General features: G+C 40.8%; 1 protein-coding gene across 1 annotated transcript in view; it reads left to right on the top strand.

Moving 5' to 3' along the window:
- Nucleotides 1-25,315, top strand: part of LOC109921319 (serine/threonine-protein kinase 3-like) — a 409,892-nt gene that overhangs the window by 243,637 nt on the left and 140,940 nt on the right. The window contains exon 7 of the mRNA XM_048596227.1: nt 7,383-7,520. Coding sequence (XP_048452184.1) covers nt 7,383-7,520 — 138 coding nt within the window. The remainder of the gene's footprint in view (nt 1-7,382; nt 7,521-25,315) is intronic.

Here is a 25,315-nt window from a genome sequence, read left to right as displayed (position 1 = left end):
CTGAAATTCTGCAAATTTCTGAAGAAGGGTCCCGAACCGAAACATCAGCTTTCCTGCTTCTCTGATGCTGCTTGGCCTGCTGTGTTCCTCCAGTTCCACACTATATTATGCATGATAAAAGCGGCATATTTTGGGAATGATTCAAGGATTTGGTGGAGCAGCTCAGCACTTGGTGGGGTATAGAGCATGAATACTGTGATCTCTAGATAACAAAACGTCCATCAGCGAACCCATCTCTTTTGTTGTTCAAAACCAGGAGATTGACAAACCTCCCACCAGATGGATCCCTGCATCCTCATCACAATTCTTACCATTTTCTAGACCAACCACAAGGCAGCTTTCTGTGGGTTCTGCATGTTTTGTGACTGGTGACTCCCCTGGGAGCATTATTTGTCTGTAGAACTGCATCCAGGTACTGTTCTTGGAAAATGGAGATATAGTCACCCTAGCGACAGTGGAAGTTGATGTAAATTCAAGTGATTTCAGAATATTTCCATCACGGGAGACTTCAGTGGTGTGTCATGTGGATGAACAGGAAATGACGAACTGCTAACCTGCCTACAAGGCTGAAGCATTTGCATACACCTTCAACCAGAAAGCCCGTGTGATTGTTGTACCTGGCATGAATATGGTATCAAAGAATCCTAGAATAATAAGTGTGATACCTGGCACAATGGACGATGAATAAAGCCAAGAGCTGTGGATGCTGGAAATCTGAAATGAAAACAGAAATTGCTGGAGAAATTCAGCAAGTCTAGCAGCATTTCTGGAGAGAAAGCAGAGTAAACATCTTGGCTCTTGTGACCCTTTATTTGAACAGGAAGATGGTTGTCGTTGTTGGCATACTAAGCACCTTAAACTCAGCAAATGAGAAGGTGATTACTTGGCTTCAGGGATTTATATTTGCTAACTAAATAATCCTAAATATGGCTACTTGGATCAAACACATTCACGTGTCAATCTTTCATGACTAACCTGGCAAATTTCTTTATGTTTAAAAAAACAAATGTTTGGAATTGAGAGCATGAGCCTTCTGGTTACAATGGTAAACACCCTGCATATTCAAATGATATTCATGAGCTGGCCAGGTTGAATCCAGCAAGGGTAGCTCCGAAAAAGCCACAGTGAATTGTTCCTTTATGCAAGAACTTTCCTCCCCATTGTACATAGCAATTGAACATAGGTGTTTGAAATGAAGTCCAGTGTTCTAACAAATAATATTGTTGTTCACAAATACAAATGCATTAATGGTTATGGCACAGAATGTAATTATTTAGTCTATTCTGCCTTTGTTGGCTCTTCACTCAAGCAATCCAAATTTTATTCCCACTCTCCTACTCTTTCCATATGGGTCATCAAAATGGAAGGCGAGCAGTAAGTAGACTGAACATACACTTATGCTGTGGTAAGTAAGGTGCAGAATCATTTAGGGATGATTTACGTACTTTCATGTAAGTTGATGAACCTAAGTATTTTCTGTGAGCTGTGTGCTGGAAAGGATGTAACTTGCTGATTTTACATTGTGTTAAAAAGACCATTGAAGCTTCCCGTGCTGATAGTTAGTGATAGAAGGCTTATCATGTAAATGCTTATCATGCTTTTCAGTTGACTCAATAGATTTTGAGGAAGTATCAACACTGACCTGGCTGTGATCTACAAACCAGTGTAGAATAAATTTGGAGGTGGACCATCTGAACTTTCTTTTGACTTAATCTTTTGCATAGGACAGATACATCAATAGGTTTGACATTGTTCCTTCTTATGTTATCCATTGGATTCTTCAATTAAAAGATCAGGTTAACTTTGTTACATTGTGTCCTTCACAGTCAAGAGGCCCCTGTCAAACAAGTATTTATTACAGCTGTTACCACACTGATAGGAAAAGGAGAAGATAATCTTGAAGATAAAGGTGGAGCACAGCAGCTCAAAGTTCGTCTACTGTAGAATGGTAGTCTCCAGAAAAGAACCCAGTTTTATCTGTTACCTGCCATAGTAAACTTAATACGAATTCTGTCTAAATGGAGTACAAACAATTAATTAGAAATTTGCAAATAATGTGCAACATTTTTGTCTTCAGAGAAATGCAACCAATCATTTTTGTAAACATCAACAAATGCATTATGAGAAATAGTTATCAAACTTGAGTTGTCTTTTTTTCCACAAGTAGAACACCGAAACACAGCATACTTTGAATCTATTCCACGTGCAATCTGCTGGAATAAAAACATTATAATATAGTCTGGCAACAATAGTTTCTAAGATGCCTTAATAAAAGATTTGAGAACAAGAAAGAAAGTATTGTTTCTGCCCCTTGACATGGAGAAAAATAAAGCATAGTGATGTAGAAAGGTATTTTATCATAAACTAATTTCTGAGGATTGGTTTAATTTTTGCTTTCACTCAAGAGAAGATGATATCAATATCTTCCGATCTTGTCATATATTGACCGTCTAACCATTTTAAAGTTGTAACGCTTGTTATTAACTATTAGAAGTTTCAGGAACTTCCGATGCTTTGGCAGCCTCTTGTGGTCCTGATTGGTAGCACAATACTCCAGACTTCAAAATGCTGATTTCACTTTTAGACAAGCTTTCCTTTAACTGTTCTTTGTTGCAATAACCTTCATAATTCTAAATTACTGCAATTTTTGACATGAGGTTTGCCGAAACATTCAACTTGTCCCATTGGTCTGTTGGAGCGCTTTACTTACTCATTAGTTTCAAATTTGGTTCAGAATTACAGTATCTTTGAATTACACTGGGGAGTTGAGGAAGAAGCTAAAGCTGTTGGAGTTAACTGCAAAATAAAATTCACTGCTGAAATTGAGGATGAAGCAATGTTCATGCTTGGTTCGCCTGCAGTTTTGAATGATGTCATCAAAATCAGATTGGAATATTTAATGTCACTGAATATTAAAGGGATGGAAACAATTCAAGGAAAGTGTCAGAATAGGAGAACAGAAAGTTTAATGGAATTTGGAAAGGCTAAGATTTTGGTCAGTCATTTCTGAAGCAGAAAGAGATGGAATAGGCAATATTAAAGGAAAAGCTTTTATATGTCCACGAGTATTCAGACAAGTTACAAAACCATACATCCAAGCTTCTTCCTCTGTTGATGGTCACTGAATCAACAGCATACTGCGCAAGGTCCTTTCAAAATCGTGTTATTAGTATTTGTGCCTCTGTCCACAACACCGTCTTCATAGATCACCGTCTCTTCTTCCAAGCATTTTGTAAAGTAGGAATCCCATTGAAAAGCCAATTGGTGTCAGTGATGTACTGTAGACAAAAATAAGTTACATCAATTGGAATGAATCTTAAATCTCTAAATACCACAAAAAGAAAGAAAAATAAAATGGTTAAGAAGTGGATGAAAAAAGATTAAATTTACAAATACTTGCTACTGGGTGCCATTGTCAGTGACTTTTTCATGTGGGCATGATTTTGACCTGTTTCTTGTATGTCGGAATGGCAAAAAAAAGTCACTTCAGGACATTCTCACCCCAAAGAAATGTTCAATCCAATGCTGCCACTCCAGGATTCAAGAAACAGTAGCTTTGCTGAATTCCTATTTGTTTTCCAACCCATTTTAAATTTTGCAGGTAGGATTGGTGCCTGAGAATGGAAAATGCAGATTACTACATAAGAAGTGGACAGTTGCAACAAGAAAGAAAATAACCTGTGATTTGACTGAAATATTGTAATTGCACCTGAATCATATCTGGGTTTGAGAAATAGAAATGTTGGAAAAAAAATGCAAAGCAGCATAAAGTAGAATCAAAATACAGAACGGTGTTAAAAGGCAGAATTAAAGGCAGTGTGTCTGGAAGTTCACAACAAGCTCGGTGAATTGATGGCACAATTACAAGTGAGTGGGTGTGAGATAATTGCCATTATAGAGATGTGGCCACAGGGTAACCAAGGCTGCAGACTGAATATTCAAGAATATTCTTTTGGGAAGGAAAGGTGAAAAGGAAAATTACGTGGGCAGTCCTGTTGTTAAAGAATGAAATTAGTCTTAGATTAGAAGAACAGGGTATCCAATCTTTTTGCATGGAGCTGAGAAGCATCAAAGGACAGCAAGTATTGGTGGGAACGAAAATAGAGATTCATATAAGAAGGATAATAAAGTAATTGTAGGTAACCCCAATCTATATAAAACAAAATTGGGTATGTAAAATGAGCATCGTGCTGTGGAAGTCAAATTCCTGGAATGAGTACATAATAGTTTTCTGGATCAGTACGATGAGGAACCAAAAAGGAAACAGGCTTATCATTCAGGGATCTCCCATTTAAGAAAAGAGGTGAAGTTTTTATTTCAGAGGGCCATGAGTCTTTGAAACTTTCTTCATGCAAGATGATGGAGGCAGATTCCTTGAATATTTTTAAGGCAGAGGTAGATAGATTCTTGTTAAGTAAGGTAGTGAAAGGCTATCGGGGTAGGTAGGAATATGGATTTGAAGTTACAATCAGATTATCCATAATCTTATTGAATGGCACAGCAGCCTCAAGGGGCTGAATGGTCTCCTGTTCCTAACTTGAATGTTTGTATTTTAGCTAATCAATAATTTTGTCGTAAAGGACCTTAAGATAAGAGTGACTTGTAACTTGAGAGAATTTTCTATTGCATTTGACAGCGATGTAGTTCAATTCAAAACAAAGTTATTTAATCCAAACAAAAGAACCTATCAAGGTATGACAGAAGCATTATGCAGCTAATGGCTAATATTTATAAAATGTAAATCATGTTTGACAAACCGATGAGAGTTTCTTGGCACTGTTACTTGCAGCATAAAAAAAGGAGAACCTGTGGTTGTGGTGTATTCTGAAGGCTTTTGATGAGATTCCACAAAATTTAGTTAATAAAATTATAGCACATAGGATAGAGGATAATATACTGGCATGTATTGAGGATTAGTTAAGATCATAAGATACAGGAGCAGAAGTGGCCATTCAGCCCGTCAAATCTGCCCCGCAATTCAATGAGATCATGACTGATCTGATAATCCTCACGTCCATTTTCCTGCCTTTACCGTACAATCCTGATCCCCTTACTAATTAAAAATTTGTCTACCTCAATCTTGAATATACTTAATGACCCAACCTCAATAGCCCTCTGTGGTAAAGAATCACAAGATTCACAACCCTCTCAGAGATGAAATTGCTCTTCATCTGTGTCTTAAATTAACAAAAAGAAACTGAGAATAAGAATAAATGGGTCTTTCCCAGGTTGACAGGCTGTGACTAGTCAGGTACAGCATAGTTCAGTTCTTGGGGCCCTAGCTGTTTACAATCTATATTGCAGATTTGGATGTGCGACCAAGTATAATGTTTCCAGATGTTCACATGACACAAAACTGAGTGGGAGTTTGTATTGTGGAAATGACACAAACAGGATTAAGTAACTGAGCAAGAAGGTTACAGATGGAATATAAGGTAGATAAGTTAAGGTCAGAGGGACAGATATGCAGAATATTTCTTAAATGTTGAGAGATTGTGAAGTGCTTATCTCCAAAGGGATCTTGGTATCCTTGTTCATAAGTCATTGAAAACTAACATCCAGGTTGAGCAAGAATCTAAGCATACCTTTATCACAAGGGAATTTGAGTACACAAGTAAAGACGCCTTGCTTTCCAATTCAAGATTTGGGAATTGTCATGAACACTCAGTGAGAACTGTGAGGGTGTGAGTGGAGGCTAATGAAAGCAGGGTCCTTTCTGTTAGAGCAAGAGCATAGTTGTAACTAAGTGAGCTTCATGGCACTCATTGCTGCTTCAGAACTTTTGATCCAAGATTTCTGTTTGCAATTCCATTAGTGTTCCCATTCTCTACTTTAGGAATCCCTGGACTTACGAGAATAACAATACAAGAGTAAGGAAGTGATATTGAACTTGTAGAAGACACTTATTAGACTTAAGCTGGAATATTATGTGCAGTTGTGTGCGGCACATCATAGAAAAGATACAGATGCATTGGAGAGGGTCCAGAACCAGTACACTAGAATTGTTCCAGGTGAGAAAAACTTTTATTATGAGGATGGATTGAAGAAGTTGGGACTGTTCTCCCTGGAGTCAAGGTGGCTGAGAGGAGATCTGCTTGAGGTTTACAAAATCATGAATGGGTTGGATAAAGTAGATAGTGTGAAGATGTTTCTGCTTGTAAAAGTGATGTGCAAACAAAGCAAAGATGATGTGAGAAAAATCTTTTGCACACAACAAGTTGTTTAGGGCTTGAAATGCACTGCACTGTCGGCACAATGGGCTCAATGGCCTCCTTCTGCATCATAATGATTTTTTGATTTTAGGACTTGAGATGAAGAGAAATTTCTTCATTCAGAGGGTAATGAATATTTCAAGATCTCTTCCCAGAGGGCTGTAGAAGCTCATCCATTGGATAAGTTCATGATAGATTTCTACGTATTGATGACACCAAGGGATGTGGGAATAGTTCAGGAACATGGTGTTGAGGTGGATGATCAGCTGTAGTTTAGAATAGCAGAGCATGCTTGAGGGGCAGAGTAACCTACAGCTGCTCCCGTATTCCCAGTGTAATTAGTCAAGCATGACATAGTTTTGAAAGCATTGAGATTTAGAAGAGAAGTTATAAATTGTGGCTCTTGAGAAAATCAGATGTACTTCTGGTAACTTTCGGAACTTTAGCAAATGGATGTAGCACAATGTGTTGTTGAAAAGATTAATAAAAGAGTATGATCACAGCATTGCGGCTAGTGGCTCAGTGAGCAGTGAGTTGGCCGGGTGGATAAAACTGAACAACTGTATCTCTTCTGTAAGGAAATTGGTCTGTACCATTAACCTAAGGTAATTTTTAAAGTAGACCGTGGAAATTATTTTATGTCCTTCGTACATGTGGTTTATAATCATTAATGTTGAAAATTGAGAATTCAGAATATATTATATTTGGAAACAGAGATAGTGCTGACTCAGCAGATGTGTTTTCAAATGGCTAAGATCCACTGAGAATAATTATTTAGGTGGGAAATGATCCTGGCACTAAACAGCAGTCTGTTGGTTTTATCTGTTTGGTCAGGAAGTGCCTTTGGTTTCACTAAGCAGGTCAAAAATGGAAAGCTTCTCTTGAGACTGATAAACAATAATAGATAAAATAAAGTATGAAGTGCTCAATGAGATTCAGTTTGCACAGAGGAAATTTAATGGGAAATGGCTACATTGGTAGCAGATGGACTAGTTTCCTGAACTTCATTCCTGATAGAAATTCTAGATCAGTAAAAAATGTGTACATCAGATTTACTGTTAGATAGAGAAGGTGAATAAAAGGATTTGTTTATTTGACTGCAGTAAAACTCAGATGATTCTGATTTCCATGTCAAACTGATTTTCCCCCTTCCTTTTCTTTTAAAAATAGGCTATTTTTATGATTCCCACCAACCCACCACCTACGTTCCGGAAGCCAGAGCTTTGGTCTGATGAGTTCACAGATTTTGTCAAGAAGTGTCTAGTGAAGAACCCAGAGCAAAGGACTACCGCAACACAACTTTTGCAGGTTTGACAAATGGCTTTTCAGTACTGCCTTCTTAGTTTATATAGGAAAACACATTTTATGTCAGGAAGTCTATGTAAAATTCATATGTAAATGGTAGCTTTAATCACAACATAAGCCCCCAGGGCCTGAACAATGAGTACGGGTCATAAATTCTGATGCACAAATTCTCACACATCCATCTTTAGTGTGACTGATTTTGAGGTGGTTGTTTTGTATATTTCTATGTGAGTGCACTATCTATATACGAAAACTCATTTACAAACACAAGTAATTATAACAGAAAACAGACGTTGCTGGAAAAGCTCAGCAGGTCTGGCACCATCTGTGAAGAGAAATCGGAGTTAACGTTTCGGTCCGGTGACCCTTCCTTAGAATGGTAATGAGGAAAGTTTTGGTTTACATGCAGACGATAGGGTGGGGGAATGGGCTAAAGACTAAATGAATGTACCCCTCTGTACCCCCTCCTCCCATGCTATCTTCTGCATATTAACCGACATTTTCCTAGATATCATCAGTTCTGAGGAAGGGTCACCAGACAGATGCTGCCAGACATGCTGAGCTTTTCCAACAACTTCTGTTTTTGTTTCTGATTTATGGCATCCACAATTTTTTCAGTTTTTACAAGTTATTACAGTATGGTCCAGTGCTAAATTCAGATTTTCACTTGAGGTTTTTTGGCCAGAATTAATCTGCCCTTAAAAATGCATCGTTGTGTAGACTATTTTACTGTAACTTCTTTGACTCCCTCCTGCTACATGAGCACGTAAAGCAACAAATAGCTGTGCAATACAAGAGGCACCAAAGGAAGTTAGGAGGAGGGGCCTTGTGGTGATCCACACTATTGCATGGTCAAGCTGAAGAGATCTACTTTATGATGGGCAGACATCTGCAGTTGCAAGACCTTGGGTACCATGTGTGCATCCTGGGATGCCTGTGTACTAACTATGTATCTGGATGTATCATAGGAGACTTGCCTTTGACATCTCTACTTTATTGTGGATGGAATCACAGAATTCATACAGCACAAAAGAAGGCATTCAGCTGGCTGAGCATTTAGCATTGTGCCAATCTCATGCCTTATCTCTGAGAAATACTATTTGTTGCAGCCTTGTGGAATCAGTGTCAAGGATGAGGGAAACTTATCCAGTTTCTGTCAGTATCACTATGGCATTAAACAATCCAAAGGATTTTTTTACACTACTGCAGAAAATTTGAAGTTGCAATCTATATTAACCAATTTTATATACAAGCAAAGTATTTAAGAGAGGATGATTGCAGAATTCCAAAGCATAGATTGTTCTCGTGCATGAGTCATGAAAGACTGATGTGCAGGTACAGCAGTTATTAAGAAGACTATTATTAAGAAGATGCTGTTCCTTATTATGACAGGAATTGAACCTCAAAGTAAGGATGCTATGTTTCAGTTACAGGGCACTGGTGAATTGAATTGGCACTTGAATTCTCTGTGCAATTGTCGTCTCCTTATTTAATGAACAATGTAAATGGATTGGAGGCAGTTCAGAGGAGGTTTACTAAATTGATACCTGGAATGAGCAGGCTGTCTGAGGAAATATTGGACAGATTGGATTTGGCTCACTGGAGTTTAGAAGAATGAGAGGTGAATTTTTGAATTATATAACACCCTGAATGGTCTTGAAAAGAGGGACATGGGGAAGTCCATAACAAGGGGTACAGTTTTAAAATTAGGGCTTTCCCTTCTTAGGACTGAAATGGGGAGGCATCTTTTCCTTCAAAGGTTATGCAACTTTGGAATTCCATGCCTCAGAAATCAATGGAGGCAGGGTCATTGAATATTTTTAAAGCAAAGGTAGATTCTTGTCGAAGAGAATCAAGTATTATTGGAGGTAGATGGGAACATGGAATTCAGAACACAAAGAACAGCAATGATCTTATTGAATGGCAAAGCAGGCTCAAAGGGCTGAATGGCCTATTTCTGCTTCTATTTTTTATATACTCATATTATGTTTGCGAGGAGAAGTATTTCTAATTTCCCAGTTTAAATGAAGTACTAACTGGATGGCATTGGATCTTGTATAAGCCAGCATCCAAAGGATCACAGAAGAAATCATTTGTTTGCAAGATCCAGATTCCACAGTTCCTTTCTTCTTCTCACTGGTAGCACATTTGTTGCCTATCCCTGATAAAAAACGGTGGAAGTGGTTGAACCACCCGGGATTGACAAAATATCAGAAACAACAATCACACATACAGTCCTGTCAACCTTGCAAAGTTCTACTTATTAACATGTAGCGACTTGTGCCAAAATTGGGAGAGGTGTCCAATGGATAGTCAAGTAACAGCTTGACACAGTCATTCTCACAGAATCATATCTTGTAGACAATGTCTCAGATGCCACCTGTTCCATCCCTGGAAGTATCCTGGGACAGTCCTCCCTGAGACGGCAGCACAGTGGTTTACAGTCAAGTCATGCTTGCCCAGGGAGTCCTCAACACTTAATCCGGACCCCATGAAGTCTCATGGTATCGAGTCAAGCATAAGCAAGGAACCCTCTTGCTGATTTGCCAGCTACAGCATCCCTCCTGTTTTATTGATCATTTCTCCATGTTGAGCACCACTTCGAAGAAACTCTGAGGATTGCAAGGTCAGAATGTCCTTTGGGTTAGGGACTTCACAGTGCATTAATCCATAATGCTATTAACAGGAGTGACCCCATCTTACAGTCCTTGGAGAGACAAAGTCATGTCTTCACGCTGAGGATACCCTGGCACTACCACTGCGTTGAATGGAATCAATGTCAGACAGATTAAGCAATTCAAAACTGGGCATCCAAGAGGTGCTGTGGGCCTTTAGCAGCAGTAAAACTGTACTTAGCAACAATATGTAATCTCATAGCCTGGTATAGAACATTGAAGAGTAGAGCACAGTACAGATCCTTCGGCCCACGATATTGTTCCGACCTATTATCCTACTAAGATCAATCCATCCTGCATACCCTACATTTTACTATCCTCCATGTGCCTATCCAAGAGTCGCTGAAAAGTCTCTAAAGTATCTGACTCCACTACCACTGCCGCCAGCGCATTCCACACACCCACCACCCTCTGTGTAAATAACATACCTCTGACATCTCCCCTATACCTTCCTCCAATAACCTTAAAATTATGCCCCCTCGTAATAGTCATTTCCGTCCTGAGTATATAAAAAATAGAAGCAGCAATCGGCCATTCAGCCCTTTGAGCCTGCTTTGCCATTCAATAAGATCAATGCTGTTCTTTGTGTTCTGGGAAAAAGTCTCTGACTATGCACTCTATCTATGCCTCTCATCATCTTGTAAACCTCTATCAAGTCACTTCTCATCCTTCTTTGCTCCAATGAAAAAAGGCCTAGCTCCCTCAACCTTTCCTCACAAGACCTGCCCTCCAGTCCAGGTGGCATCCTGGTAAATCTCCTGTGCACCCTCTCTAAAGCTTCCACATCTTTCCTCTAATGAGGTGACCAGAACCGAACATAATATTCCAAGTGTGGTCTAACCAGTGTTTTATAGAGCTGCATCGTAACCTCACGGCTCTTAAACTCAATTCCCCTGCCAATGAAAGCCAACACACCATACGCCTTCTTTATAACCCTATCAACTTGGGTGGCAACTTTGAATGATCTATGGACATGGACCCCAAGATCCCTCTGTTCCTCCACACTGCCGAGAATCCTGCCATTAACCCTGTATTCTGCATTCAAATTCGATCTTCCAAAATGAATCACTTCACACTTTTGTGGCATATCTACCACTCTACCACTTTAGCACTACCACCAAGCCCAGTGATTAATCCTGGTGCAATGAAGATTGTATGTTGGCAAGTCAGGAAAAGCACCAGGCACAACTGGAATTGAGGTGTCAGCCTTATGAAACTGCAACAAGAAACTACTGACATGCTAGGACAGAGCTAAACAATCCCACAACCAAAGAATCAGATCTTATCTCTGCTGTCCTGCCATACCCAGTTGTGAATGTCAAAGGACAATTAAATAACTCACTGAAGGAGGAGGCTCCAAACTATATTGATTCTTAATGATAATGCTTATCATATGAGGTGTTGAGGACTCTGGATCTGTATTCAGTGTTGTTTAGAAGGATGAGAGAGAATCTGATTGAAACTTACAAGATACTGAGATGCCTGGATAGAGTGGATACGGAGAAGATATTTCCACTAGGAGGAGAGACTAGGTTCCTAGGACACTGCCTCAGAGTGAAGGGACGATCCTTTAGAACTGAGATGACGAGGAATTACTTCAGCCAGAGGGTAGTGAATCTGTGGAACTAATTGCTGCAGAAGACTGTGGAGACTAAGTCATTGAGTGTATTTAAGAAAGAGATAGATAGGTTCTTGATTGGTAAGTGGATGAAGGGTAACGGGGAGAAGGCAGGAGAACGGGTTTGAGAAACATATAAGCCATGATCAAATGATGGGGCAGATTCGATAGGTCGAATGGCCTATTTCTCCACCTAAATCTATGGTCTAATGACCTTACATCAGTAAAAAAAGCAAGAATTGAAATGAATTGAATTGAATTAGTTTTATTGTCCCATGTACTCACATGAATCCAGTGAAAAGTTTACAGGTCACCACTTACAGCACCATCTTAGTACTGAATCTTAGGTTCAAAGAAAAATAAAGAAAAGGAAGTTAAAAAGTTAAGCATTACAGTCCTTCTTACTAAAAAATAGAACAACAAAGAAACACAGCTAACAGCTGAGACATTTGCAAGCATCCTCAGTCGGAAGTGAACGATCAATCATTCACAAGTGGATGCCAGAGTTCAGCTAGTTCATTGATTATGTGTGATATCAAGAAACAGCTGATGGACTGGATACTGCAAAGGGTCTGGAGCCCGACATCATTCTGACAGTTGTACTGAAGACCTGCCTTCCAGATTGAACTGGGCACTTAGCCAGGCTGTTTCAGTACAGTTGCAACACTAGCATCCACCCAGCAATATTGGAAATTGCCTAGGTGAACCCATTCCATAATAGAGGACAACTTCAACCTGGCCAGTTACTGCTCTATCAATTTACTCTCAATCAACAGCATAGTGATGGTAGGTTGCATACAACAGGATATCAAATGGCATTTGCTCAACAATAACCTGCACGCTGAAGCTCCCAACTTCATTATAGCATTAGTCCTAACATTGACAAATCAACTGAACTCAAGAGGAGAAATGTGGGTGACTACCTTTGACATCAAGGAAGCATTTGACCAAATATGGCATCAGAGTCCTAAGAAAACTAGAGTCAAGGGAATCCGGGGAAAACTCTGATTGTAGTCATACTAAGCATAGAGGAATATTGTTTGGATTGCTGGAAGGCAATTATCTCAGCCACTGGACATCACAACAGGAATTCCTCAGGGCAAGGTGTGTAAGGCCCAACCATCTTCAGCTGCTTGATCTATGACCTTCTTCCCAACATTAGGTCAGAAGTAGAGGCGTTTGCTGATGGTGGCATTATGTTCAATGTCATTCACCACTGTTCAGTTCCTGAGGTAATCCATGTACAAGTGCAGGAAGATCTGGAAAACATTTAGGCATGGGCTGATATGTGGTGCACATGTTACTTGCTACTTAAGTGCCAGCCAATGACCATCACAAGAGAGAATCCAACTATTGCCCCTTGATATTCAATGGCATTCCCATCACTGAACCCCCAATTATCAATATCCTGGGATTTATCATTGACCAGAAACTGAACTGAATGAGACATATAAAACTGTGACTTCAAGAACAGATCAGAGGCTGGAAGTTCCACCTGGAGTAACTTATCACCTGGCTCCCCAGAGTCTGTCCACCATTATCATGAAAGTTCATGTTACATTATTACTACTATTTGGAAACCTGTGTCCTCATGTGGAAGAATCATACAGCGTTAAGTTTGAATTTCTATTTTCTGCTAAGAAACGGAGACCTCGTTTTACTCTCATTTTATGTTTATTTTATGAGTGATGCTGGAAATTTGAAATTTGTTGATACATGCATTTTTAATAAGAGTTTACAGCTTTGGGACCAGAGCTTGAGGTGAACAATTCGTTGCATTGGAAACAAAGTTAGAAGAGGAAAAGAAAAACTCTTGTTACCTAACACTAGAAGTCCAGTACCACAGGAAAACAGAACCATGTTAAGAACGTAAAACAGTATATGCTGGTTCAGTCAGAACGAAAAGGCTCTTCCAGTTTAAGAGCCTCCAAAACATAAGGGATGGCAAAAAAGTCTTTTGGCTTAAGAGGAGAAAAACAAAGCCATCTACAGAAAACTAATGGAAGCTGGGTATTGTCATGTGTCTTGTCTGAAAGTGCTTGGAAGTCAAGAAGAAGAAAGCTCCTGAAACCTATTATTAGCTGTCCCAACTGAACAAGGAACTTTAAAGTTGAGACGGGATGACCCTTCACTGAAGACTGAGTATCAGTAAGATTGTTGTTGAGGGTAAAAGGTTTGATACTCTATTTCAGATATTTATAACAGGATAATTACAATTAGTTCTTATATGGTTTAATATTAATGGTACTTCCCCCCCCTTTTTGTACATATAAAACATTTATTATTTTGTTAAAATTACATTGACAACCCCTTGTGAATATGTCAGTGACTGACTTACATGGTTAAAAATAAAATAAAACTTACGGTCTATCAAGAGAGCTTTCACTCTGGGATTTGATTTGCCCAGTTTAACTATCAGCTTAGATTGTAATAACCGTCAGATCATAATAACCATCCTGCAATGCACAGATCAGAATACTCTCCATTTGCTTGGTGTGTGCAATTCGAACAAAGCTCAAGAAGTTCAAGAAGACAAAGCAACCTATATAATTGGTGCCTCATCTGACACCTTTAACATTTGCATGCTCCTTCACTGACATACCGTGGCAGCATGTTTACCGTTGTTCAACTTACCAAAACCCCCCAGACAACATCTTCCAATCTTGCAACCTCTACCACCTCGAGAGAAAAGAACAGCAAATATAGGGGAATACCACCACCTAAGGCCATTAGACGTAGGAGCAGAAGTAAGACATTCAGCCCATGGAGTCTGCTCTGCCAATAAGTAAAATCGTAACTGATCTGATAATCCTCAACATCATTTTCCCGCCTTTTCCCCATAAAAGTCGATTCTCTTAATGATTAAAAATCAATCTCAGTCTTGAGTATACTTAACATCCTAGCCTCGCTAGCCTTCTGCAGTAAACAATTTCATAGATGTTTACTCCTGTCTGAGAGAAGAAGCACCTCCTCACCTTTGTATTAAATGCACAAACTCTTATTCTGCGATTGTGCTGTCTGGTTCTAAACAACCAAAAGGGAAGACAATGATTCTGCATCTGTCCTGTCAAGTCCCTGTGTTTCAATTAGGTCACCTTTCATACTTCTAAATTCCAATGAGTATAAACCCAGTCTACTTAGTCTCTTCATAAGACAATTCCACCATATGTGGCATCAGCCTAGTGAACCCTCTCTGGACTGCCTCCAATGCCAGCTTGTTTTTCCTTAGATAAGTGACCCAGAACTGGTCACCATATTCCAGCTGTGGTCTGATTAGTGCCTTGCATTGTTTTAGCAAAACCTTCCTACTTTATACTATAAAAGCTAACATTCCATTTGCCTTCCTCATTCCCTGCTGAACGTGGATGCTAGCTTTTTGGGATTCATGGACGAGGACTCCCAAGTTCCTTTGTCTGTAGCCTCTGTAGTCTTTCTCTATTTACATAATATTCAGCTCCTCTTCTTGCCAAAGTGCATAACCTCATATTTTCCCATCTCATAATCCATCTGCCAAATTTTTGCCCACTCGCTTAATCTGTCTATATAGACTTTGCATCACCTTCAAGTTTTTTCTCCAAGTCAAGCACAGTTCTCACTTGGAAGTATATTGTGATTCTTTTACTCTTGCTGGATCTAGCTACTTAAACTCCTTCCCTAACGGCACTGTGGTTTTAGCTCCACCACAGCTGTTTAAGAAAGCAGCTCACCATCACCTTCTCAGGCAGTTAAAAGTGGGAAATAAATGTTGAGCTAGCCAGCAATGCCTACAACCCGTCAATAAATAGCTTTTAAAAAATTGCCGGTGAGAAAATGGTGATGAAATTTGCCTGATTGAACTGATGCAGCTGAACTGGTGTAGGTACACTCACTGTGCTAATAGAAAGGAAGCTTCAGGATATTAATGCAGTGCCAGTAAAGGAGCAGTGATATAGTTCCAATTCAGGATGGTTTGTTACTTGGAGGGAAACTCCAGATGATGATGTTCCCATGTGTCTGTTATCCCTTGATTCCTATTAATTTCCATTTTAAGAGGGCTTCTTGATACCACAGTCTGTCTTGATATCAAAAGCATTCACTACTACCTTACCTCTTGAATTCAGCCCTGTTGACATGTCAAGGACAGTCAATCTCACTCACTTATGGAGTTCAGCTCTATGGTCCACAACTCAACAAACAAGGTCTGGAGCCAAATGGCACTGGCAGCATCGGTGAACAGATTATGAGGCAGTAATTCACTGGGTTAGATTTGTCCTGTATTTGTGACAGGATAATGCCTCAGTAATTTTCAACGTTGTTGGTTGTGGCCAGTGTCACAGCTATATTGGACAACCTGGCTCAGTGCACTGCTAATTCTGGAGCATAAGTTTTTAGTACCGTTGCAGTCATGGAAACAGTAAGGACTGCAGATGCTGGAAGCTAGAGTCAATAAACGTGGAGCTGGAAAAGCACAGCAGGCCAGACAGCATCTGAGGAGCAGGAAAGTCAATGTTTTGGGCCGAAACCCTTCGTTAGGACTGAGGGGGGTGCAGCCCAGAAATAAATAGATGGAGTGGGGTGGGGCTGGGGGGGGGCGCGCATAATTGAAATGGAGATAGGTGGATGAAGGTAGGGGATTATTGTGGGTGGTCAGTGGGAAGGCTGAGGTGGATAGATGAGTAGGAAGATGGACAAGTTGTGGGAGGAGAGATTTTGAAGCTGGTGAAGTCAGTATTCAGGCCATTAAGCTATAAGCTCCCAAGGCAAAATATAAGGTGTTGTTTCTCTGGTTTACGTTTGGCTTTTCTCTGAAAGTGGAGGAGGCCAAGGATGGACATGTCACCAGGGGAATGGGAGGGGGAATTAAAGTCGCCATCTCCGCTTTCTGCAGGGACCATTCAATCCGTGACTCCTTCGTCAGCTCCGCACTCCCCACTAACCCCTCCACCACACCAGGTGCCTTTCCCTGCAACCGCAGGAGATGCAATACCTACCCCAACACCTCCCCTCTCACCTCCATCCAAGGCCCCAAACAATCCTTCCAAATCCGCAGAGATTGACCCACACTCATGTAAACTCATCTATTGTATCTGTTGCTCCCGATGTGGTCTCCTCTGTATTGGGGAGACCACATGCAGACTTGGGGACTGGTTTGCAGAGCATCTGGGCTCTGCATGCACTAACCAACCCAACCTTCCAGTTGCCATCCACTTTAACCACCACCCCACCCTTCCACTCCCCTGGTGACATGTCCATCCTTGGCCTCTTCCACTGTCAGAATGAGACCAAACACAAACTGGAGGAACAACACCTCATATTTCGCCTTGGGAGATTACAGCCCAATGTCCTGACTATTGACTTTACCAGTTTCAAAATCTCTCCTCCCCCAACCTAAGCATCTTCCGACTCATCTATCCAACCAGACCAACCCCAATAACCTCCTACCTGCATCACCAACTTCAAAACCTTTCCACTCCCAACCTATCCATCTTACTACTCACTTATCTGCTCCACCCTTCCCATTGACCAACTACATAACCCCCTACCTGCATCCAGCTATCTCCATCTCACCCCCTCTCTCTGTATTTATTTCTGGGCTTTCCCCCACCTCCCTCGTCCTGATGAAGGGTTTCAGCCCAAAATGTTGACTTTCCTTCTCCTTGGATGTTGTCTGATCTGCTATACTTTTCCAGCTCCACATTTATTGGTAATCACAGTCTTTTTGTCAAAGAGCATAGCCTCTGTTATTTCCAGTGACTTCAGTCATTTTTTAAGAATTTTTTTTAAATTAATTTGCAGTATTTGGGAGTCACTGGCTGATCCATTATTTATTGCTCACACTTAGTTGTCCTTGAGAAGGTGGTAGTTTGCTGCTATCATGAACTGCTGCGGTCCATTTGATGCAGGTACAATGCTGTTAGGGAAGGAGTTCCAGGGATCCAAGATTCCTCACCTCTGATGCGCTTGTAGCCACAGTATTTACATAACTAGTTCAGTTCAATTTCTGGTCAATGGTAAATCTTCTTGATGTTGTCAGTAAGAGATTCAGTGATGGTGAAGCTCTTGAGTGTCAAAGGCCAATGATTAGATTCTGTCGTGTTGAAAAATGTCATTGCCTGGTACTCTTGTGGCATAAATTTTACTTGTCACTTGTCAGCCCAACCCTGGATATTGTCCGGGTTTTGCTGCATTTGGCCATGGAGTGCAACTGTAGTGGCTGAAGACTGGCATGTTTGGTGCTGGGGACCTCAGGTGGAGGCCAAGATGGGTTGTGCACTTGGCTGTTCTGGTTGAAGCTGAGTGCAAAAGCATCAGCCCTGTCTTTAGCTTTTACCTCACTACTATTCCTGGTTGCAAGTTCCACACTCTGACCAATATCTCGGAAATAAATTCTATTGATGTACTTATTGGATTATTTGTAATTATTTTTTATTTATACCCCTAGTTTTAGTCTCCTCCAGCTGTCTCAAGTAGAAAGGTTGGCTCTTCTTCATGAGTAAAATAATACCTATATAAAGTTGTCTATGTGCAGGTGATTAGATTTTGTATATGTTGTTTAGTTATCAAACATTATATTTCTTTGCAGACAGGTTTCAGAAATAATCAATACGCTATTGGTACTTAGCTTCACATCCTTGTTTATGAGAGCGGGCAGCTGCTCAGTGCTTGAGATCAGATATGCAGGTTTTACTCACGTGAAGTTAGAGATATATGTTTTATAAAATCTGATGTCTTGTTCGAATGTAGACACAAATTTGGTTTGTTGCAACCGACAGTTACAGTGACCCAGAACAACCAACATAACACTTGAATCAGACACTCCAGTTGCATGACATCAGAGTAAGAAATTCTGTGTCTTGGCATTCCTGCATGTCTGGGCTATAAAATATAAAATATTCTGAAGATTGGGTTAAACTGCTTGTTGTGAATCTTCAGCTGGATTCAATCCAAATGAATTGTAATTGTGTGAATCTTGTTGTGTAAGCCGTACCTCATGGAACCTGAATTGACCTATAAACAAACACAGTTTAAACCCTGAAGGACTGCATTAATTTTGGATCATCCTGACCTACTTTATGGGCTTATGTGATTGCAATTGTGATATCAACTTTTCAAGGAGTATTTGACAGCATTGATGAGCGGTTTAATGACAGTGAGAAGTTGGTGGAAGGGCCAAGAACCAGAGGACACATATGTAAACTGAGAGTGGTTCAAATCTAGAATGCATTCCCTTGCAGGGTGGTGGGGCATGTACAGTCATGGCTTTCAAAAGAGACTTGGATAATCACCTGAAAGTCAAATACTTGCAGGATTGCAGGCATCAGGCTAGGCATGACCCAAGTCAGCTGTTCCAGTACAACTGCAAAACTAACATCTAGATGCCAATGTGGAAGATTGTCCAATTATGTCCTGCCCACAAAAAGCAGGATAAATCTAACCTAGCCAGTTACTTTCCATCATCAGCAATGGATGGTGTCGTCTAGAGTCTACAGTTTGGATTCCACCAGGGTTATTCAGCTCCTGATCTCCTTGCACCATTGATCTAAACATGGAAAAAAGAGCTGAACTCCAGAGGTGAGGCAAGAGTTGACTGTCCTTGGATCAAGACAGCACCTATCCAATTTAGCCTGTGATAGTGCCACACAACAAGATGAAGGGTATCCTCAGTGTGAAGGTGGGATTGCAACTCCACAAGCACTGTATGGTGGTCAATCCTGCCTCTGCTGGGTGGGATAGCACATACCAAGAGATGTGATAGTAATGTCTCAGACATGGTCTGTAACATCTAATTTCATGAGTATGATTGTGTCAGGCTATTGCTTGACTAGTCTTTGAAACAGCCTTCCCAATTTTGACACCAGCTCCAGATGTTAGTAAGGAGAATTTTGCAGAGTCAATAGGGCTGAGTTTACTATTGTTCTTCTCAAGTCTGTGTCGGTGCAATGTGATCTGTCTGGTTTCATTCCTTTTTAGAATACTTTTAGTGGTTTGGCACAACTCAGTGGCATTCTAGACTATTTTAAAGGGCACTTCAGTGTCCACTAAATTGCTGTGGGTCTAGAGCCATACATGTTAAAGAGGGTCAATTTCCTTATCTGTAGGATATTTGTGACATTTGTCACATGATCACACCTTGATGTGACCTCCTATTCATCCAGCGTTTTCTTTTTTTTGAGCATCTCACCTGTTCCGCCATTCTCACCACTCTCAAAATCATCACTGTGCACTGTGCTCCCAAGTATATTAAATGTATCAATCACTACTGTTTTATAGTATATGTATTGTAAGAGCAACAATCACTTACTAACAAGTGTGATTGTCTGCCTGGGAAATTCTGTGTTATTGGTCATGGCTTCTGTGGGACTAATGAGCCTGATTCTAGAACCACAACTTTGACCACACATCTGTCAGGTTTTTCTGGGAGGTGGAATCGGACCTTGGCATTGAGATTGCTGACATTCTGTTCTCCAGCTCCTTTTTCGTACATCCTCTTGCCGACAGGTGTTCTCAAAGAATTGTAACTTTTCATAGAGGAGCTTCCTCCAAGTCAATTTCTTCTTCTGAACTAGGGTCTCCCATGCATGACATTTATGTTGCATTTCTTGAGGGAAGCCTTCTGGAAGTTTTTGAAATGCTTCCTTTGACCTCCTCTCATTCGAGTGCCTTCCTTGAGCTGGGCAAAGAAGATTTGTTTTGGCAGTTCAAAGAGGAATCCTAAACATGTGGCAAGCCCAACGGAGTTGGTTTTGGATGATCATGGTCTTGACTCTGGTGCTATTGACTGCTTCAAGGATGCCTGTATTCCTACCTGATGTGGAGAATCTATCTCAAACAGCATTGGTGGTACTTCTCAAGAGCCTTGAGGCAGCGAATATATGTACTCCAAGTTTTGGAGCCATATTGAAGAGTTGGAAGGATGAATGCCATTTACATAGAGATCTTGGTATCAGCATGGATGTCTCATTTGTCAAAAACTCTCATGCTTAGGTGTCCGAAGGCTGCACTCGCAGATTGGATGCTGTGTTGAATCTGTGCGTGTTAGCCTTAGATGAGAGATAGCTTCTCAGGTAGGAGAAATGTTCGACTTTTGGGAAGATTTCTCCATTGATCTTAACAGAGGTATGAACTGGAACTGTATTTGGGATGGGTTGGTAAATAATTCAAGTCTTCTTGAGGTTAAGGCTGAGACTAATTCTTCGGTAAGCTTCTGAGAAGACATTAAGCAAGGCTTGAAGATTTTCTTCCGGCAGAGCAGAGATGACATTGTCATCTGCATACTGAAGTACCATGAGCGAGGTTGATGTCGTCATCTTCTTATTTCTCACCTGGTTGAAGTTGAAAAGTTTTCTGTCCATCCTGTAGACAATGGCCACACCACTGGGAAGCTTGTTGTTGACAAGATGAAGAATGGCGCCAATGAAGATGGAGATGAGGGTGGAGATGATGACATATCCTGTTTGAAACCTGTCTTGATCTCAAAGGATCCTGTCATATTACTGTCAGTGAGTATAGAAATATATTCCCAGAAAATACGTTTGACTGCAGGATAAGTTATGATGTATTAGCTGTGAAATTTGAGTGTTGTGCAAAATAATATTGTATGTGCATAACACAAGTAAGTGAAGTCATATCTGGTGGAAAATTCAGTTTTGAGCCCACTTAATTAAATATAATTATTGGAATCCTTTGAAATTTTCAGTTGGAACCCTGATTAAAAAGAAATCATTTTGAATGACTTCCAGACCTTTTATTGTTGGAAGTGTTTCACTGACAGTATATTGTGAGCTTGGAGTATTGCGTGTCTTCGTAAGTAAGTTACAAGAACTTCACTGCTGCAGTGCCTGTTGAATAATGTAGGAATTTGACTATTTCATATTAGTTTAGAAAAATTATGTTCATTGTGGACTTTACGCAAATCTACATAAGAAAAAATACATTTGAGTTTAGTAGTGGCTGGAGGGTCAAAGTTCCATCTTCTAAATCTATTTAGATTTATTTTCCCCATTTTTATTATGTAATAATCATCATTGTCATACTTCTTTGAGCATATAGGATGATCTGAGGCACTGAATTCTTCACTGTTGTCACTGCTGTTTGATAATCAGCTCAAAGAAGATTTAATATATGGCTTTGCAAGAGAAGTGATCAATTCCTATTTCTAGTCAGCATGACTTTCCTATATATATAGCATTATTTTAAACATACCAGACCTGGTAACAATGCTTCTCACACTACATGGTCTGGGACAGGTGTCCAGTATAAATTTTATATGGTCCCAGTATTCTGGAATTAAGCAGCATCCTAGCTGCTCCAAACTGATGCCCAAGGCAAATCTAGAAGATAAAGGATGTGAGGAAAAATGTGTTACATTTCAAGAAGGATAGGCAGCTGAAGAGTTTAATAACAGCAGGAGCTTTAATATACATGTGTTCATGTTGCAGGCAGAAAATTAGACTGAGTTGTTCATTTCCAAAATGACTGATGACATCATCATGATGTCATGGATTGGTCTGTTAAAGTGACAGTCCAATATAAATGCACAACATCCTTCCTCTTTATTTCAGAGGCTCCTACAATGTAAACTGAAATAACTGCACAGAGGCCAGTATCCCTTCACCAAGTTATGCTTTATTTACATGTGCACAGTAGACAGGCCCTGACTGACTAGATCAGAGCCAGTCCCTAGAATGAGGAGAATCCCTGAGACTGCTGTCCATATCTATCAGCCAGGGCTGCCTGATTGTCCCAGATTAACAATCCCAATCAAGGATTTCATAGGCAATGAGATCCATTTGGCCCTTGCTCTAATCACTACATCCCTTCCCCACTAAGTCTGGGGATGTAAGCTGTTCTTTCTCTTGTGGCTTCTCCTGGGACGTTTTCGCCCTTGGTCCGGTTTTTCTGACTCTGACTCGGACAAGGGGGGCTGGTACCAGACTGTAGCCCATCATGTGCCCGGAGCGTCTCGGAAGAGTTTCCTGCTCTTCTTTAGGTGGTAATGGTATCGAGGCTGCATCCATCTCATACTCTGAGGTTTCTTTGATTCTAGATGGAGGGGGGAGAACCTACAATTTCTGACAGTCTTTTGGGCTGTTCTGAGGAGCCAGATATATTTTGCTCCTGCCCCGTTTGCAAGGTGGCAGCTTTCAAGTAATTCACATGTTTGTTCAGGACCACCTCACTTACCCAAACTTTGTATGTCATGGGACCTGACCTCGTGTCGATCTCGCCTTGTACCCATGCAGGACCGTTTCCGTGGTTTGACACCAGACTTTGTCCCCTGAAATAAACTGTCTCTCTCGCTTAGGTATTGGTGTTCTTGCTGCTGTTTCCCCTACCCCCTCCAGATTCAGGAATGTCAGATTTAATCTGGTGCTGAGTCTACTCCCCATCAGCAACTCTACTGGATACCGATCTATGAGTTCTCTTACTCAAGTTAGGCCTCTTAAAACTCCTTTGCTGTTTTGAATCTGCATACTGGCAGCAACTACAATGGCTTGCAGGCCTGGATCCTGATGAATGTTTTAGCCATTTGGATAAGGCTCGGCTTTGTTTTGGGGTTTTACTGTGGGCTGATCTATGTTCCTCTGTTCAGGATATGCCCTGTGTGAGGCTCTGCGATTGCTTACACTCATGTAGTGTTCCCCAAGTTCAGTCAGACAGGTAACGATGTCCAGTTCCATTGGGATGCCCTATAGCTCCTATGCTCCACTTGCTGCATTTTCTAATGACAAAGCCAGTTTTAGTACCTGTTTGAAGTCTGGTTGGGCTTCAGCTAGCAGGTGCTTTTGCATGGTTACGTCATTAATCCCACTTTCCAAACAGTGTCTCAGCATCTCATTCAGGGTTAACCCACAATTACATGTCTCTGCCAGTCGTCTTAACCTTGTCAAAAATCGCAACACAAAAAAATACCCGGTTCTCAAACAGCCAAACAATACTGATAGCGTCTCAGAATTCGAGGAGGCTTGGAGTCGTAATATTCCTTAACTGAATCTGTCAACTTTTGAAAGGCTTTAGTATCTGGTGCCTTAGGCAATGTTAGGTTCCTAATAACCAAAAATGCTGCAGGTTCATAAGCACTCAGAGAATTACTCGTTGCTTTCCATCTGTCCCAGTGTCATTTGCCCGAAAAAATTAACACATTCTTTCCACATAAAAACTGAAAGAACTGTGGATGCTGTAAACAAGAAACAAAAATAGAACTTGCTGGAAAAGCTCAACAGGTCTGGCAGCACCTGTGAAGAGAAATCAAATTTAACGTTTCGGGTCCAGTGACCCTTCCTCAGAAGGACCCAAAATGTTAAATTTGATTTCTCTTCACAGGTGCCACCAGACCCATTGAGCTTTCCCAGCATTCTTTCCATGTACTGGGCCCAGTCTTCGACGGCAGGATTGAACAAGTCAGGCTTCCCAAATGTCTTTTCTTTCAATTTAAGGGAAGCTATGGTCTGGTAATCTCCTGAAATGTAGGTGTATTCTTTTGCACCTTCTTGTTTCATGTTGTAGGCTGACAGTTCAGTAATAGACCCTATTTGCTTGACCATATAGAACAGTACAACACAGGAACAGGCTCTTCAGCCACCACGTCTACGCTGACCATGATGTCGTTCTAAACTAATCCCGTTTGCTGCAAATGGTCCTTATCTCCCCACATGTCTGTTCATGTGTCTGTCTAAATGCCTCTTAAATGCCCTCATACATGCTTCAACCACCTCCCCAGCAGTGCGTTCCAGGTACCCACCATCCTCTGTGTAAAAAACTTGCCTTGTACATCTCTTTTAAACTTCCTCCCTCTCGCCTTAAAGCTATGGTCCCCAGTATTTGACATTTCCACCCTGGTAAAAAGACCCCGACAATCCACCCTATACATGCCGCTCATAATTTTATATACTTCTGTCAGGTCACCCCTCAGCCTCCGGCGTTGTAGTGAAAACAGTCTAGGGGATCAGCCACGATCTGATGAATGGCAGAGCAGGCTTAAAGGGCCAAATGGGCTCCTCCTGCTCCTGTCTTCCATGTTTCTATGTTTCTATGTTTGTCTAAACTTCCTTATAGCTAGTACACTCCAATTCAATCAACATCCTGGGAAGCCACTTTTGCACTCTCTCCAAAGCCTCCACATCCTTCTCATAGTGTGGTGACCAGAAATACACACAATATTACAAATGTGACCTAACTAAAAGGCTTATACAGCTGCTGCAGTGTGACTTGCTTTTATACTCAATGCCCTGACTGATGAAGGCAAGCATGCTGTCCTCCTCCTTTGTCACCTTATCCACTTGTGATGCCACTCTCAGGGAGCTATGGACTTGCACCCCAAGATCTCCCTATATCAATGCCCCCTAAGGGTCCTACCATTTAGTGTATACTTCTGCTTGCATTTGATTTCACAAAATGCATCGCCTCACACTTGTCCAGGTTAACCTCCATCTGCTATTTCTCCACCCAATTTTCCAAGTGTATCCTGCTGTATTCTTTGACAACCTTCCTCACAATCCACAAATCTACCAATTTTCATGTTGTCT

This window comes from Rhincodon typus, chromosome 4 (genome assembly GCF_021869965.1).
Source record: "Rhincodon typus isolate 14 chromosome 4, sRhiTyp1.1, whole genome shotgun sequence".
Lineage (NCBI taxonomy): Eukaryota > Metazoa > Chordata > Chondrichthyes > Orectolobiformes > Rhincodontidae > Rhincodon > Rhincodon typus.
The sequence above is the reverse complement of the archived record's forward strand: the minus strand, read 5'-3'. Positions and strand labels throughout refer to the sequence as shown.